Source organism: Mesoplodon bidens (genome assembly GCF_964165515.1).
Source record: "Mesoplodon bidens genome assembly, chromosome: 9".
NCBI classification, from domain to species: domain Eukaryota; kingdom Metazoa; phylum Chordata; class Mammalia; order Artiodactyla; family Ziphiidae; genus Mesoplodon; species Mesoplodon bidens.
In genome coordinates this window covers 4,074,340-4,093,600 of record NC_138166.1, presented here as the reverse complement: position 1 = coordinate 4,093,600, position 19,261 = coordinate 4,074,340, and the positions used below count along the sequence as shown (strand labels likewise).

The window sequence follows — 19,261 nt, the reverse complement described above, 5'->3', positions numbered from 1 at the left end:
GCCTGGGAGCTTGACAACTGGAGATAATCAGCGTTTCTTAAGATCTTTCCCTAAGGAACCACCCTAGGAACGTGCATGACAGGCAATAACTGTGGTTACCACAACTGCTGAGTTCCCTCAGGACGTGTGGGATAGACTTTCCGGATTAACTTTCTATGAGGCACTGTTTTTCTAAAAGTGATCAATCTTATGCATATTGATCATTACTTTTCTGAGGAATTTTTTTTCCCCATAAAAAAGATTAAAGTAGCAAGGTGGAGAAACCTCTGGCTGGCTTTAAAGGAACAAATTCAATTTCGATTTGCTGAAAATACCTTCAGGGCCTCAAAGCTATATAATCTTTTTTGGTCACTTTGTGTTTCTGACCAAAATGGAATTTGTAACTTAAATGGCTATAAACTAAAAGATCTTTGGTATTAGAAATTTGGCAGATTATTTATTTCTAGAATACTGAAAGTCAGTTTGTTCTCATTCTATTCCACGAACTTACATAGGTCATACATCTCAAATTAGCATTGAACTACTGGTGATCACATACTTTTCTTTCTTATTCTAACTTATCTTTGAAGTGCTTTCTCATTTCTGATTATCCAAGAAAGATAGAAAAATTACTCCATGTTGTAGACTTTCATCCCTATGACTGTAATTCTCTTAAAGATAGGAATAATGCTCCAAACATCTGTATTCTCCATGCTTTCCCTTCCAGTAGTTTTCAAAATTTAAGGAAATTGCAAAAACCGAGTACTAATTAGGATCAGAGTTTAATTATTTAAGAATTAACAAAAATAGTTCTACCTTTAAATTTCATGAGCTTTCTTCTTTAAATTATTTTAAAATAACTGCTTTTTAACATCCTTTATTATTATTATTATTATTATTGGCCACACTGCATGCCTTGTGAGATCTTAGTTCCCCAACCAGGGATTGAACCCGGGCCCACGGCAGTGTGCCAAGTTCTAACCACTTGACCACCAGGAAATTCCCATAACATCCTTTATTAAATAACTATCCCTCCTCCTCTGACCTCTTACTATAACCATCAATAATAATAAATAAGGGCTTCCCTGGTGGTGCAGTGGTTGGGAGTCTGCCTGACGATGCAGGGGACACGGGTTCGTGCCCTGGTCCGGGAAGATCCCACATGCCGTGGAGCAGCTGGGTCCGTGAGTCATGGCCGCTGAGCCTGCGTGTCTGGAGCCTGTGCTCCACAACGGGAGAGGTCACAGCAGTGAGAGGCCCATGTACCGCAAAAAAAGAAAATAATAATAATAATAATAAATAATATTTATTTAGAGCTCATGTCATACCAAGAGGTACGCTAAATATTCTGCATGCAATATTATCTCACTTAAAGCTTATAAAAACTGTACAAGGTAGGTATTATTGTTAGTGCCATTTTGCAAGAAAAGAAAGATGCAGAGAATCTGAGTAACACAGCTATGACCATGAAAATCTGGGAAACAGATCCTGAAAGTCTTTCTCTAGAGTTTGCTTCACTGTTTCCCATTAATAACAGTGACAAAAACATATGCCGGATATTCTATGCTACATAAATGTCTCCCTTTTCTCACCAATTTTTTCTTTATCCCAATTTTCTATCAGTTTACTTTCCACAAATCTTTGAATACACATCCAATGCTCACGTTTCCAGGAAATGTTCCCTACAAAAATATTTTACTCAGCTGTACTGGACATTCTTTTGAGATTCCCTAACTAAGTATTTGCATATTCAGTGTAGATATTTATACCTTAGAGTAGCAAGGAAACAGATTCAAATCCCATATTATTTAACATCTCTAAAACTGTTTCTGGATCTGTGAAATAAGATAATATATAACACAAATTTATTATAGAGCTCTTTTGAGGGGTAAATATAATCAAGTCATACATGTAAATCATACATGTAAAAGGCTTAACACATGTTAACTAGGGTGAACACTCATTGTTTCTCCCACAAGCTACAACATTTCTTCCCTCCTCTGCTATTTGATCTTTCCCTGAACACACAGGTGAATTCCAGTCTTCCAGCCAGTCATGTTGATATTGAACGTGACAGACCACAGAAATGATCCATATGCTAATCCTTGCTGAACTATAACAAAATCCACTGTCTATGAATTGGGAATTGAGATTGAGAGATATATTTATCTTCTCTGGGAATTCCTGGACGTTTACCATGCTCGGAGGGAGAGTCTCATCAACACGGGGCACCCAGTATCTCAACCTCTTCTCACCCCTGTGCTACATTAATATTCTGCTTTCCAGCTAACACTAGTTTTAGCAGTGGCTCAAAGTTACCTGTATCAAAAAATTGCTAGTAAGATTGCAGGTATTATAATTAATAATATGATTTTTAAAATACTTTTCATACATTTATAGGTTTTCCAGTCATCAACTATTTATGAGGCCCCCACTGTGCGCCAATCAGTGGATTTGATATTGAGTATTGAATGGTAAGTCAAATAGATGCCGTCATGTCTGTGTTGGGGAAAATTAAATGAAACGTGGCCAGTACTCTACTATGGGAAATACAGGATTCTATGAAGCAGTCAGCAAGGATGTCTAATCTAGTGATGATGGGAAAGAAATTCCCAGATCAAGGAGCTCTGAAGTTGGAGTTTGGGAAGTAATGGAGGTGTGTGTGTTCAATCCAAAATAGAAAAGAAAATTAGTGGATGAAAAGCAGTAAGGAGGAAAAAACAATGCATTTTAGGAAATAAGAAAAGTTTAGTGTGGCTAGACTCTAAAGCAGAGGTTGGCAGACTGTTTCTTAAAGGGCAAGAGAGTAAATGATTCAGGCTCTATGGGCTAAAAGGTCTAGGCCACAACCCCTCGGCTCTGCCTTTGTAGTGAAAGCATCCACAGGCAATACATCAACAAATGCCTGTGGCTGTGTTCTAATAAAACTTTACATATAAAGTTTTATACGTAAAACTGCAGGCTGTAGTTTGTCAGCCCCTGATTTAGAGTATAGGGGACCACACTGGTAAACTGGGACCTAGTGACAGAACATTTGAAAGCTATCCTATACAGTATCGATTATCATGGGGATAATAGGAAGCCACTGGTTAGTATCTAACAGATGAGAAACATAATGTTATTGAAAGTTTAGAGACTCCCTCTGCTTACAGAAAGGAGACAGAAATTGGAAGTAAGGGAGAAATACTGGAGGCAGGGAAATCAATTAAGAGGCAGCCTTAGTAGTTTAAGTGAGGAAGGCACTAGCCTGAACTAGAACAAAAGGCAGCAGAGTTTGACAGACATACTTGATACTCATAAGATAAATTCTATGTGGCAAGACTCGTTGATCAGCCAGAAGTTCCATATAAAGGAAAGGGAACAAAGACATCTATCAGGTTTCAAGACTGGGTATTTGGGGAGGACAGTGTTTTTGTCACTGAGGCAACACAGAAAGAAGAGTTTTCTGAAGAGGACAAATGTTCAGGAGATCATGAATTTGAAGCACCTTGAAGAGAGATTCCTATTAGGCTCCATATTAGGCTCATATTAAAATACGTAGGGTAGACATAAAGTCTGGAAATAGATATATTGTTTGATCTTATATTATAATGTAAGGTCAATACACCACAGAGTATGTCTATTTTGTTTCTAGACGTTACCAACATCCTGTAGATTTTGGGAACCATCACCCCAAACTGTAGACACGAATAGTGGGCGTCTGTGGTATGTCTGGAGACTCAAAATAGGGAGATAAGAGAGCCCAGACCAGCAGCTTCACATGAGTGATGTGCACAAGAAGGGAAGCTCATGAAAGAGATGGAATATGCAGCCAGGGAGGGAGGAAGAAAACCAGGAAAGTATGTCATTAAGTTCTGAGGAGGCAGAACGTCAAAGCGTGGGATCAGCAGTGTCCAAGCCTGAAGGCAGTTCACGCAGGAACATTGCTCCAGGGCAGAGTCACTCGCAAAGCCAGAAATATGCTTAGTTACCAGAGACTTCTCAAAAAGTTATATAGATTCCCTAATTTCAATAAGGACCAAAAATTCAGATAGTCTTATGCAGAAATAAAAAGAAAGAATAACTGAGACCAGTTTTTAGGAGCCTTCTTAGAGCAATTTCTTTAAGAAGGAAAAACTGTGAGAATTGGATACTACAAGCTTCCGAATCTATTTTATTCAGTAGCCTAGGGTAATAGGAATTCTGTTGATTTGTCTTATTACATGTATCTGATGGAGAGTGGGAGTCAAAAACTAAGGAAAGAAACAGAAATAAAGAATAATCTTGGATTCTTGAATGGAGTTTCAAAAATTATAAGAAAAATACAGGTAGAGATGAAGATGTATATTAGAGCTAGGGAACGGGGATTATAAGCGAGAGAAGTAAAATTGGTTAGGAGGAAAAAGAATGCTAATCTTAAAAATTATGTGAGAAAATCTCACTGTATTAAAATATATTTTCCCAAAAACTTGTGTTAAAAAAAATCAGTGATGTTAAGTCATTCTATGAGGCTTACACATTCTTGTGTATACACACATATGTATATATCTGTACATATCTATGCATATTTATCTCAGAGTGTGTGTGTGTGTGTGTGTGTGTGTGTGTGTGTGTGTAGAGAGAGAGAGAGAGAGAAAGTGAGCAAGTGTTTGTATGTGTATACACAGTCACAAATGCAAATTCACAACTCTTAATTTTTGTTGGATATACTGTTGGTTCCAACAAAAGCAAAACCTCCATCTATCCTATTCACCGCTGTATCCCCAAGTCAGCATATTCTTTTGCACACAGCAGCTGCAAAGTACCTGAATGAGTAAATGAATGAAAGAACAGCATTCTCTTTCAGTTTAAAAGTTATTGTTTTCTTTGGTTCCATAATTTGGCATGGCATAATCCACAGCAGTCTTGACCCCAGCTCAGACTTGAAGGCCTTGAAAGTCTACATATCCACAATGAGCTATAAAAAAAGAAAACAAAACCTACCTAGGTGCTATGAACGTATAGCCAGATTCTTCAAAATTATCCGGCTTCAGTGTTTCTGAATCTGCAAAGATAATGTTACAAGGTTAGACAAACAATCTGGAATATGCATCCTGAGATTTGATGTCAATAGGAAGGCATTAGAAAAATAACCTTACACGGAAAAATAAAAGTAGACTATTTCCATCCTAAACTGAAACACATGAATGAATATAAAGATCCCCAATACTTTACAGTAATAAAATCAATTTTAATTTCATAACATGGATTACAACAGTTATATCAAAGACAATGTTAGGTCTATAATTTTCCCATTTACTAACTAACCCTACTATAACCAAGATGTCCTTTAAAAAGTGACTTTTGTCAATGTTACACCAGAGGTATTTATTTAAAATGTCAAATATTTTACCAATATTATGATAAAGAAAATGATTTTAATAAACCCATTAACGCCTTTAGTGAATTAATAGCATTCTTCATATTAGTACGAATTAGAAAGTCGAAGGATAAAAACACACAAGTATTTAAGTTTAAGAAAAAAGCCAGAAAGTGCATAGGTTACATATATAAACACAGGCATATTCTTTCCCCCTCTTTTGCCGCTAAGGTCTGAGTGATCATGGAGGAAAATCTAGCAAATGAGAAGCACAGAGGATAGTATCCAATAGGAATGGAAATATCAGTGGAAATGTCAAGTGTACTAAACAAAAAGGAATTGAGCAACAAGAAAATACTTGCCCTTCATTCTGCCTTTTTTTGCTGTGAAAATCCATCAGAAAGAGAAAGCAGGGAAACAAAAAAAAAAAGAGGGTAAAAGCAAAGGGGGGTCACAAACAATATTTTATTCAATGGCTTTCTTGAATAAAAATATTGTGCATAGATCAAAGGTTTATTTATGTACAGCTGTAGTCTGGAAGAAAAGACACATATTTTTGAAGACTGGAAAATATATCCTGTCAATTACTACTGGAGCACCCTCTCTGTACTGTGGTTATTTCAAGGGTCTGTTTTGCAAAGTGGCGAACGCAAGCGCAATACCAAGGATGCTCGCCTATAAACAGAAGCATTTACCAATCATCAAAGACCCACGAGGCACCCCCTCATTTATCAAGTGAAGAACTAGCTCATGCAAAGGTGGTGGTTGTTAAAAGACCATCATATCTATCTGTCAAGTGAAAGCGGAAATATAAATGTCTAAATTACCACAATGTGCAATGAGAACCGGGGCTGCAGGAGCAAAAAAGAACTGATGGAGAAAGGAAAGAGACTGTAGTTCATGTACAGTCAGAGGTAAAAGGTATATACATATATATTTTACTTTATCATAACAGATAGAATTTAGGTGGTTAGGAATAACTGCGTGATATGCAAAGGATATGATGGTCATTTTACTTTACTGAAGCTAGTCACCCAAAACAAAATAAAGATTAATAATGACTTGAAATACGCACTAGTGTTAATCATTACTCCACATTCCAAATGACCCTTAAAAAAAAAAAAACCCAAACTGATCCATTTGAGTTACTGAAGACATTAATTTGGATAATTAGAAGAAAGTTAATTGCCAAACCAAAGCCAGAGACCAGTAAAATTTAATTTATTCCAACAAAGTCGACGATGTGGAGCATAATATCATTCTTGCCAAATGCAAAAAAAAAAAAAGAAAAAGAAAAACTTTTCTACTACCAGCAGAGTGCCACGAGTAGAGACTATGTGAAACATTTTGTGCCAGCTAGCAGACCCTTAAAACAATAGCAACAGAGGACACAGCACTGCAATGATTCTATGAGCACAGAGCAAGGTGGGGGAGGGTGGTAGGGACTGCCAGTGAGACTGGAGTACCTGCTCATATTCTATCCGTGTAGAATACTTCTTGTTCCTTGCATGTTTGGAATGGGTTAGAATCATTGCTGTTGATTTGGTAATAACACCCACTAGAATGTATAAGCCTTGGGTATGCCAAAGTCTAGACGTATTTAAACCTCTGGTACTAGGAGATAACAAACAGACCCTGAAGTCGCTTTCACAGTACTTACATCTGGCCTGAGTTATTGTCTCTTCTATTTTGGCTTTTATATAGTAAAAACTGTAGGTTGGTAATACCAAGGCCAAACTGCAATAGAAACAAGAGAAGCATAAACACAAACAAACAAAAATGAAACATAACTTAAAAAAAAAAGACACACCAAGTTCATGGAAAATCCAAAGATCTTCCTCATGGGAAGGATACGACATATTACTTTGACAGGAAAATGCTTTCACCAAATAGGGTACTTCATTTGGTCTTACCATCCAGTTCTCTACATTGTAGAGAATCAGAAGAGACACATGGAAAATAAGCTACAAAATGCACCCATAAATCAGCTGAATTGTCATGGATACTGTATTTTCAGAAAACTATATTAAAATACTTTGTGGACAAAAATAGAAGAATACTAGGGCTACGTTTAAGCAAAGTAATTATAACATGGCAATTGGCTATCCCCTCCCTAATGAATTATACATAATGGTACAGTGCTTGCTAGCAAATGTACACTACTAAAAATTACAAATAAAAGAAGTATTATTATCATTACTAATTACACAATGCATAAAATCATCTGAAATAGTCTCTTTTGAAGGGTTAAATACCTAATATTGTACAACTCTTTTCTAGGCCATTTCCCCCATGCCTTTTGGAAGGGAAGTTCAGATTCCTTTATAGCACTTGCTCATCCCATTGGTTCTTACCCAACAGTGTAACTGTATTTATTTCAAGTTCATTAACTGTGGATATCCCATATCATTTGGCAGATCTCTGTTAGGCACAGTAGGAAAAATATCTTGATTTTAATAGTTTACAAGAGCCGTGGGCTATTCTAGTCCCATGGTACATGTACACACTGGAGGAAAGCTCCAGTGCAAATCTTAAGCCAAATTCTGAACATTTTAGACGCAAGGACTGTCAAACAAGCCTGTCATCCAACCGTGTCTTAATATGACTGTACAAACTAAAAAGCTGACAGGCAGGTAACCACACTCATTTTGAAGCTGACAATTAATAAAACACACAAAATGTTGGAATTGTTAAAAGATATCAGAATATGAATACACTTTTCCGTAACAACTGCATGTGTAATTCTTCTACACTCACGATGGCTGATACACACGTGCAGAACATAATTATTCCACATCCATACTCACAGTTGCAAATGGTCTCTGCTATCCTTTGAATACAGAAGGAAACTAATGACCTAATGCCAAAAATGAGGTTATCTCTAAGATTTCCAATGCAACTATTATTAAAAAACAACGCTTGATTAATGTGACCAATTGAGTTATTCAGCTTTCATTTTTACAATTTAACTCCAAATTTAGCAATGCACAGAAAAATGTGTGCATTTCTAGGCTTCTGAGTATTTCTAGACATTTGCAGAAGATCTTCTTTTAAATCACTCAAGCCTCAGGTTTCCCAGACTTTGAGGATGGATGTCCAAAGTGTAATGCCGTTACACATTTTCTTATGAGCAATATAGAACAGGACAAAATATAAAATTCCAGGTTTTTCTTCTTATGAGTATATGCTAAAAATTCACTCTATGAAGAGGAAAAATGCAAGGGCTTATTTGCTACAATTTAATTATGCAGTCAAGATAGCAAAATAAGTGGATGCTTGTTACCTCCAATTCCCAAATCTTTCTCCATCATTAAGTAATTCATAGACTTTCCTTATGGGAAAAGGTCAGAGAAATAAAATGTTATGTAGATTTAATGAATATCTCCACATTCATTTTAAAGGTAACTTCCTTTAAGGGGAGGCAGAGATTAAAATTAAAATAAGCAGTGCAATTAGTCTGAAAGCAAGATGACCTTTCATGATTCACTTGCCATTTATAAAATGTAGAGCAGAATTAGTAAGCATTTGAAGACTGTCTCCCACAAATGCCTCTCAAGGGAAATTAGGACATTTTTATTGCCCTATCAGCATTTATTGCTAAGAGAAACTTCAGATTAAGACCGATAACATGACATCATGTGGCTGCTACAGTGTCACACTGTAAGCCTGGGTTACATCTCATGTACCATAAAAAATAGTGTGGAAACCCATGAGGAACACAATAGATGTTTTAAAACTGACATATCGAATATACATTTTATTGGCCTGCAAGTCTCAGGTTGCTAAAAATAGCTATACTTTATTTTATAGAAAACTATGGTTACACATCATTTAATGATTTTTTTCTTCAGGCAACAGTTATTTCTTCAACCTATAGCAGATAAGATCTTCAATCAACATTCTGAGTCAAGGATGCTGCCATATGCAGTGTTTGCTGTCTCTCTCCTTATAAAACCAACAAATCAAGTCTGCTTTATTTTCTCCCAGGGATAAAAGTCTAATAAAGCCAGTGGCCACCAGATGGATGGTACAGCCCATGCAATATTTTTGTGACTCCCATAAACATGGTTAACTTAGTTAAATGGAATATAACACACTTTTCAAGTCATTTATATCACCATAAAAATCAAACTCTTCATTAAAAAAAAGAGAACATTCTGTTAAAATAACTACTATATTCCAAAATATGTTATATCAAGTTATATCAAGGCTTAAGGAGACAGAAATCACTAAGTGAAATTTGATACCTAATTCATTAAATAAAAACACTGCCATTTTTTTCCTTCAATTTAGATGTAATATGTTGTTCTATTTGTGGATTATTTGTAGATTATTATTTGTGGATTTATTTGTACGGAGATTCAGGGGAGTACTTACAATGGAAATAGATTTAATCTGGTTCTAAGTTGTAGATTTGTGAAGAGAATGTGTGAAGAAAACATGCAAAGGTGTGAAGTCAGGGCTTGTTCAGAGAACAGTGGTTTGTATGGGTAGTGCAGACAGGTTAGGCTAGAAATGTGTGATGTGAATTTCAGACTTGGAATCCAAACTTGGATAAAAATGGGAAGAGACTAAAGTTTTGTGAACAAGGAGAGACGTACTCGCAACTGGAGAAAAGACCATAAATCTGGCCACGTGTATTACAACTTGGTGTGTGAGGGAAAGGGGATGAATGCAGGAGACATTTGTGAGACTATTAAAAACATATTTAAGTAAGGTATAGTAAGAATTTAAAATTCCCCCAGAGTATAATTATGACTGCAGTAGGACCAACCATCAGACTGACTCACTGTCAGGGTCAAAAAGAAATGGTGTTTCTAACTTAGAATTTGTTTGTCTAAGAAACAAAGGCAGAGAGTACTTTCCCACATGTTTGTCCAACATTTCCTTTTATCATGAAATCATCGCTAACAAGACAGGGCTCCCAGATTTCCTGTTGGCTGTCACACCTTTTGACAAGTTTATCCAAAAAAATGAAAGGTGGTAATAACCATGGAAACGGAAAGAAAATTAATTACTTATGTATGTACATAAAGATTGTATATGCGTAAAGAGATGCCTAATAGAAATGAGAGAGAGAAATCAAGAGACACAAGTAAAACAAACATTCATTCTGGTGTTATTCAATAGGTTCAAAATTATGTCAAAAACTGAAAAACTGGAGAAAAACTGGCAAGTAGTGTCTCATGAGATTGGTAACCGTGTGCCCCTCTTCTAGACCTAGTCTGCATGCCATCCTAGCGACCCACTACAGCTCTAGGGGAATCCCCAGCACTCTAGGCTCCCCTGAAAAGTTATGTGTATGTTCTGGGACAGAGGGGGGAGGAGTGTTGTTTCGTTTTATTAGGAAAAGAACAGTTGAGTCCACCACAGCCTATGAAGTAGGCTACATATTTATTGTATATTAATATGTAGTTAAAGAGGCCCTCATATTTGAGTATTGCAATGGAAGTTTGGAAACTATTATTTGGATTTGACAGAATGAGACAAATTGAAAATCTAAATATTTAACTGTGCAAATATTTACAGAATGTCTACTGTGTGCCACTGACTTATGAGCTGAGGAGTCAAAAATAAATGAAGCAGGCAACAATCTTAGAGTCTAACAAGCTTAGAACGTTGCCCTCTTAGAACTTAATAGTGAAGGAAGACAAACAATAAACAGTAGAAATAAATTTCTTTATATTTGCTTCATATATATGTGTGTGTATGTGCATATACACGTATATAATATGAAATGATAATGAGGCACTTTACATTTCAGGTAGGATTATTGGGGAAGGCCTTATTGAGGCGACAAAAAAGTAAATGAAGGTGTGAAGATGGGGTAAGCATGTGAATACCTGGGGAAAATTCATCCTAGGCAGAAATAACTTCAGGTGCAAAGGTCCTGAGGCAGAATGGTCCCGGGTTTATGAGGACTAGCAAGGAGGATAGTGTTGCTCTAAGATGAAGGTGGTTCAGTGGAGAACCTGAGAAGGTAACTTCAGAGAACTCATGGTAAATTAGGTCAGATGCTGTAAGTCCTCTAATGGTCATGACAAACTTCAGATTTTATAGAGATTAAGATAGCAAATTATTGCAGAATTTTGAGTAGAGAAATGAAACAATATAACTCAAGTATTAATAATATCACTCTTGTTATTGTGTTGTGAATAGAAATAGAGATAGGAGATGGAGATATAGATGCAAGTCGTTATGTGGTAGAAGGTCTCTTCTGATCGCTTCCTATTTCACTGAGAAAAACAGAAGTAAAGACATCACCTGAGAGAACAATGGATGGGAAAGAGACGGGTTTGAGGAGTGAGGAGAGGCTATCAAAAGTCATCTAGAAGCATCCTAAATTTACTGGACTATTGAGATCAGCAGGTACTACTGAAGTACACTTAAGGTTAAAGGTCCTGAATTTTGGATGTCACCAGTCAAGGAATATTTTATTTCTCCCATTTGTAGCTGTGTGGGTGCAGTGTGGTGTTGGTAATAATTTAATTTAACCAGGATTGGGATTGGTCAAACTACTGTTTGCCAAACCTGAGTATGATGCAGGGAGTTGATGGTGTGTGTAAGAGAGTGAACGTAGTTAAGACCCAAAGAATTTATGCTGAATAAAGAGGGGTACAAGGACATGAGGAAGGCAAGGACAGTGAAAAAGGTCGAAGGGGTTGATGGATTTCAGGTCACAATTGAGTCAAAGGATTGTTGCAGTTGGACTATAGAAGGAGGGGTTGGAAAGCTAAAATGTAGTACTCTGAGAGTTGGATAAAAAAAATCTCAAGATTATGAAGGACTTGCAGTCTTAATGTTTGAGTTGTAAAACATGGCCTTGGAGTAGGCAGCTAAGATAGGGGAATGACAAGAGCATCAGAGGGGAGGAGATTTAAAAAAAAAAAAAAAAATGAGAGTCCAGGCACCAGAAAAATCATCTGCATCACTGGTATTTAAAGTGTGTCAAGGGACCTGGCCCACTTGAAAACTATATATTACCAGCTCATGATTAATTAAGCATAGAAATTGAGAGTAAGCATTTAGAAATTTTTATAGCAATTTGACACACGAATTTCATGTCTATGAAATGTAATAAACATTTTTTTTCCACTTGAGTTTTCATCTCTTTTAAAGTTTATTTTAGTAAACAATTTGCATTTTATTTTATATAAGCATGGGTATGTCTCAAATACTTTGAGAAACACTGATCCATGTGAATGGAGGAGAGAGGGTGGCAACCACACAGAAACTGATATCTTACAGGAACGAGAGGGAGATGACTCTTCAAAGGGAGGAATGGTGCGTGGTGTGGTCTGGTGACATGAGATCCAAAGATGGGAGGTGTTAGGGAGAGGAGGAAGAGAGAATGAGTAACAAGAAGGACATTTTCGTATCAGCCTCAGTGTTATGAGGGTGTAGGAAGCAGGACCACAGGGAAAGCGGTGACCTTAGAGCAAAGAAAACAAAAAATGCTCAGCAAGTGTTGAAGAATGGAGACTTTCCAAGAAATTTTAGGGTATTAGTCTGTCCAATTTTCCAAGTTCCAGTCAATTGAAGGGATCAGGATATTACAGAATTTCTACTCATGGGATTAAATTATATCAATTGAGTGTTTTATATCAGATTATACTCTGATGTAATAAGTCTCATTTTTAAGTTAATTTTCAACCTAAATATAAGTAATGTAAACTAAATGACAATTTAAATGAGGAGGTCAGTGGAGGTGATGACCACTAAGTAATAAATGTCAACATTTATTATTACTAACGTAAATATATAAAACACCAAATATATGTATATCATACAAGTTTTCATTTCTAAATTTTATATTTCTAGCTTTTTCTCATCTTTCTCATTTTGAAAATCAGAATGTATAACTTTAATGCATTTTAATGTTGGAAAGGATAACATTTCTCTTTTAATTATATTGAAAATAGCTTATGAGTATGTAAACACAACATTCATCCACTGGAAAAATGGCTACTTAAAAATAGGTGAGGGCTTCCCTGGTGGCGCAGTGGTTGAGAGTCCGCCTGCCGATGCAGGGAACACGGGTTCGTGCCCCGGTCCGGGAAGATCCCACATGCCGCGGAGCAGCTGGGCCCGTGAGCCATGGCCACTGAGCCTGCGCGTCCAGAGCCTGTGCTCTACGGCGCGAGAGGCCACAGCAGTGAGAGGCCCGCATACCGCAAAAATAAATAAATAAATAAGTTTAAAAAATTAAAAAATAAATAAATAAAAATAGGTGAAAGGCACTGAACTGAATATTCTTTTATACAGCACACATATAAATAAATAAGGTTAATTACCTGTAATCTGTGCCATTGACAGGGGTCCATGTGTACGTCCTGTTTCCTTTGTCTATGTATCTCTAACAAAAAAAAAAAGGGTTGGACATGGTTATCATCACTTTTCCTTTGAAGTGAATTTATATGGAGAGCAGAATGCTAGGCTCTATTTATAAATTCAGTCATTATTCAATACCCTTCTTCACAAATATCTGATCTACACTATTCTACAATTATTTATTCTGTTATGGGGTGTGTGTGTGTGTGTAAAGCAACATTTTAGGGAAAAAAATACCCACATAATAAATTTTAAGGACGTTTAAGTGCAAAATCTTAGTAATTTATGCCAAATTATTAACCTCAAAACTTTAAAAACATTTCCTGAAAAATAAATTTTAATAATGAAACAGGACTGAAATATTAGATAATGCTCAGATATTTCCATAATAGGGTATGTCGAAGAGAAATTGATAATATCAGGAAATTAACACAGTGTGTCTAGACCCAAATGTATGGTTAGCACATTACTGTTCTTATTAAGCCATTATTATAGTATTTATCTATTATAAGAGACTAATTACTTAGTGTCATTGAAGGTTAGAAAGACAACTATATCCACTAGCGAAAGGAAGTAAGAGCTAAATAACTTCGTGGATATTGAATCTTTCTTATGGAGCTACTGAAATGATCATTACTTCTTCCATTAGGTATGGTGATGACACATACGTATCTTTTAATATTTTTAGTTATCACCAGCTTCATCATCCTCATCAGAACAATAATAGTCACTGAATAATACTTGGCGTTAGGCAATATCTAGGCATTTTATAGTCATTGTATCATTTAATCAACTCCCTGGAGTAAATGAAATACTATTATTTTCCACAATTTACTGATGAAGAAATGAGGACTTTAGTCGGCAGGATGAAGGAGAATGTACGATGTGAAGTTCATTTTATAACAACTACACAGTGTTGCTTCTATACATCAAATATCCCCATGGCTTTACTGAGGTGTGTGGAGGATGGGGGGAGGGAGGGCAGGAAGTGCTCAGGAAGTTTTTGGACTCCTAAAATTCATTAAAAGAAATAATGTTTACATATTTATTAATACTCATAAAAAACCATGGCAAACTAGTATTGTTCAGCAAGTTATAAAAAACAGAATATCAAAAACTGTGGTGGATTAGAGAAATAAGCATACAAAACACTACTTTCTTCAATATTATTAATAGGAAAAGTCTATGGGTGGATATTGGTCAAAAAGAAGAATTTACAGTAAATTGAAGGAGAGAAATATCAAAGTGACTGAATAAAGACAAAATTGATTTGTAAGTTGAAAAAAGAATGTGCAGGTCCCAGAGTTCTTGTTGGCAGAACAAGATGGAGAAGGTGGCACAACTGCTGAATGGTTTCCTTCTTTCCTCTGAAAAGTGAAGTAGTAAACAGCACGCGTAAAGTCTAAGTAAACAGAGTTGACGTTTCAACAAAGACTGAAACTGGTATATACCTCCCCTTGGGTTCTGGTAATAGGGACTCCTGATGACATTAAAATGAGAAAAGGCACGTGTTAATGAAGTACTGTATTTAGATCCTAGCTACATCTTAGGGAAAGCTCTGCTGAGAAATTCAGGAGAAATGTTACATGTAAAAGGGATGAGATTGTGAGGAAACGGACATAAATTATACATAAAAACTTAAATTTCCAGGCTCAAAAGCTTGGGAATTCTATACATTTTTCAAATCCTCAAACATACGAATGTGTATTTATTCTACATGTGACTGATAATGAATAGACATACTTCTCATATACGCGGAGTTTTTCCAAGTCAATATAAAACAATACAAGTGTTACATAGCTGTACCAGTGATTTTATGGCAGTAGCTGTGTTATCTCTTGATTTAATTTCAGGTTTAAATTCAGGGCAATAGTGCTTAAATAGTAAAAGAAGATAAATGAAGCCAGAAACAAGTTAAGAAACAAACAAAAAATTAATATATGGAACTCAACAATTAGAACATCTGCATGCACAAACATACAAAACATACAGCTATTAAATATTAACTTCAAATTTGTATGACTGAAATGGCCTAAAAGAACATGGCAAACATCATATTGTGTATTCTATTTCTTATACTGGTAAAAAAAAAATGGAGATATAAATATAATTTTCGATAACCAACAAGGACCTACTGTATAACACAGGGAATTATATTCAATATTATGTAATAACCTATAGGGGAAAAGAATCTGAAAAAGAATATATATATATATATATATATATGTGTATATATATGTATGTATAACTGAATCGTTGTGCTGTATACCTTAAACTTACATGATGTTGTAAATCAACTATACATCAATTAAAAAATTTAAAAAAATATAATTTTCAAGAACATATTGTAAATGATAGAAGAATACATCAAGAAATCTAAAGCAACATTTTATAAAAATTTCAGTTAAAAATCTTATTAAAAATATCCCTCCAGCAAAGAGTGCTTTAAACAATTTTTGTTTTCTAGAAACATCCCTTTTTATGAATAAATATTGCTTTACCACTAATATCAGTTATCATTATTAATATATACATTTTTATTTAAGAATAAACCTGATTTAATTCTTACCTCATCTTGAGATTTAACCAGGGTTCTAAATGTTTTTTCTCCGCTTTCTCCATCTATCATTTTATTTCGAATCTAAGGGAAATTGAAACAGTTACTTTATAGCAGATACTAAATCGACCTACTGAAGTGTGGAAATATTCTTTTAAAAGTTACCACATCATTATTTTGCATTATCTTAAAATGATAAAAACATTCTTAATGAAATATTTTCAACCATTAATTTTTGAAATGTAATTAATAAAAGTGTTCAATTACTTTATGGGATTGATGGAGGGGAAATTGAAACTTGAGAGGTTAAATATAATTACAGTTACTCAGTGGTATGAGAGTCCAGAAACCAAGCTCTTCACCATTACATGATCCTACTTTATCCTGTCAAAGTACTTTACAACAAATATTCATTATTTACCTAAAACATCCCGGCACTATGCCTCAGTCTGAGGTAACTATGATAAATAGATTCTCTTGTTCTACATTGAGGGAGTAAGGTTGTAAAATGTGTAAAGCAAGTACAAATTAAAACACACTGTGATAAACTGTAAAAGAAATATGGTGGCCTTTGTATAGATAAGAGAAGGAGTTAATTCATCGGAAAGAATCTTAAAAATCTCTGCTCTGGAGTGCAAGAGCCAGGTTCAAATCCTGGTTCTGCTACTTACTAGCTGAGTAACTGGAGATAAACTCTTTAACCTCCTGTACCTCAAACAGATCATCAGTACAACAAATATAATAATAATAACAATAACAATGTACCTGTTCAAAGGCTCTTGAGAATCCATGACTGATACTTATCATGTACTCAATAAATGTTATTATTAATGATTATCCCTATTATTATGGAAGGCCCTCTTGGAGGAAGTGGCATGTAATTTTGGTTTTGAAATAAAATAGAAAAATTCTGATTATAGAGTACTAAGACAAACATGGCAGCTTCTTTCCTCATGTTGCTTATTGGGTGGTTGGATGATTAAATTTCCTGCAACTTTTCTTTCAACTCTATGGCAATGTCCCCCTCTCTATATTTTTTATTGAAATTTACAAGTTACATTTGTATTGAAATACTGAAAATAACTCTACCTGTGGAAGGAGAAAGACAAAAACTAAGGTCACACCCAATTTAAAATATTTATTCCTTTTCATATGATCTTTTGGATGGGAAAGCCCAGGATCTAGAAATTTTTAAAGATAAAAAACATTCATCTTTGTGTGTATAGTACCTAAGACAGAACCAACACAATGAAGCTGCTCAACAGATCCCTGTGGACTGGAAGAGCACCAGCACCTGACCTGAGGGCGTTGTTCAAGCTGAGTGATTGCACTCACCTCCACTTTAATATCATTCTCTAATTCTGCATCAAGGAAATCCAAAGTTACTGGCTCCTGAGATTTGGGGTTCTACACAGAAAATAGTAATTAAGCATATATGACATTGTAAAATGATGCTGTATATAGAAAAACTCAATAGATATTTAAATATGAAATTAATTCCATAAAAATTACTTTCCTAAGGTATCTTAAGAAGTTGACAAAATAATTATATACAGGTATATTCTTTCATATATATTTAAAAATAATAATAAGTAGGCTAGGGATTTGAGCTTTAAGTATAGCAGACAAATTTTAATTAATCACCAACTGAAGAGTTTTGTGTCCTGTGTTAGATAGAACATTTATAATCACAAATCCTGTGGCAATATGACTTTCGAAGATCCACTTACAGCTTTTTATCTTTAATTGGGATGTGAAAGGAGCAAAATACAGCCATGTGGATAACATAATTGGCAATAAAACAAAGGCGATGTGTAAGTAATATACATTATTTGTATTCCATAAAAAATAAAATTATATGAGGGAAAATGTTTTAAAAATGTTTGAATTTGCTAAGGAAAACAAACTCTTCTAAATTTATTTTTCCTTCTCTCTTTTTTTTTTTTTTCGGTACGCGGGCCTCTCACTGTTGTGGCCTCTCCCGTTGCAGAGCACAGGCTCTGAACGCGCAGGCCCAGCGGCCATGGCTCACGGGCCCAGCCGCTCCGCGGCACGTGGGATCCTCCCGGACCAGGGCACGAACCTGTGTCCCCTACATCGGCAGGCGGACTCTCAACCACTACGCCACCAGGGAAGCCCTATTTTTCCTTCTTCAAATGCATAAAGAAAAGATGCAAGTTTGCTTCATGTATTTGAAACTCAGAAATTTTACAATATATTTTAATGAGTCAAATTAAGTCAATTTTGTAAGATAAAATTTATGGTAAAGTCATAAGGATTTTAATAAAGATTAGCTATTGTGATTGAAGTCTAACTTGAATAATAACCCCTAGGTTCACTAAATGCTGTTTTCCTGCTTTACACGTCCTACTGCTGCTTCTTGCTGGTTTTGTAATAAGAAATCAAACTCACTATGGAACAGGCAGATTATTTATTTACATAAGCATATCAAATGAAACTGTTAACCTGATAAATTTACCTCACATGACATTTAAAAAATTTCTAAATCATAAAATGAGGATATCAAAATATCTGATAAACAAAAATATACTATTCTCTTATAACACTTACTAAGTAATGTAACATGCCATAGTAGAATTTCAAAATTCACTAGAAATAAAATCATAATAGGTGTCTATTATTTTACAACTGTAAAAATTTAGAAACTGGATTTTTAATATTTACTAAAATAAATACCATCAATATATGATAACTAATTAGATAGAGGTAAATAAATAGAAATTATGCTGTATTAGTGCAAGGTCACTAGAATTTAAAAAATTTCAGCCTCACAGGCTCTTCCAAAATACGTTCAGATCATCATTATTTTAAACACTGTTTTAGTAGGGCTGACTACCCAAGACAATGCCAATAATTAAAAATGTATTAAAATTAAACATATTTATTTCAAATGCTGAATGACACAGTATACATGGCATGTATTTATTTTATAATAAAGACAAAAATGCCTTCAAAGAGTAGCTCCATTTAAATAATGAAAATATATGATTCCCATTGGTTTTGATGAATGGGGACTCTTAAAGGCAAATTAAAAA

At 35.1% G+C, this 19,261-nt stretch overlaps 1 protein-coding gene across 2 annotated transcripts in view; it reads right to left on the bottom strand.

The window, feature by feature from the left end:
- Window positions 1–19,261, bottom strand: part of CACNA2D1 (calcium voltage-gated channel auxiliary subunit alpha2delta 1) — a 504,082-nt gene that overhangs the window by 40,711 nt on the left and 444,110 nt on the right. For both annotated transcript variants that reach the window (XM_081243691.1, XM_081243692.1), the window contains 5 exons: window positions 17,541–17,597; window positions 16,218–16,289; window positions 13,612–13,673; window positions 6,978–7,054; window positions 4,942–5,002 (listed from right to left, as the gene is read on the bottom strand). In XM_081243691.1, coding sequence (XP_081099817.1) covers window positions 4,942–5,002; window positions 6,978–7,054; window positions 13,612–13,673; window positions 16,218–16,289; window positions 17,541–17,597 — 329 coding nt within the window. The remainder of the gene's footprint in view (window positions 1–4,941; window positions 5,003–6,977; window positions 7,055–13,611; window positions 13,674–16,217; window positions 16,290–17,540; window positions 17,598–19,261) is intronic.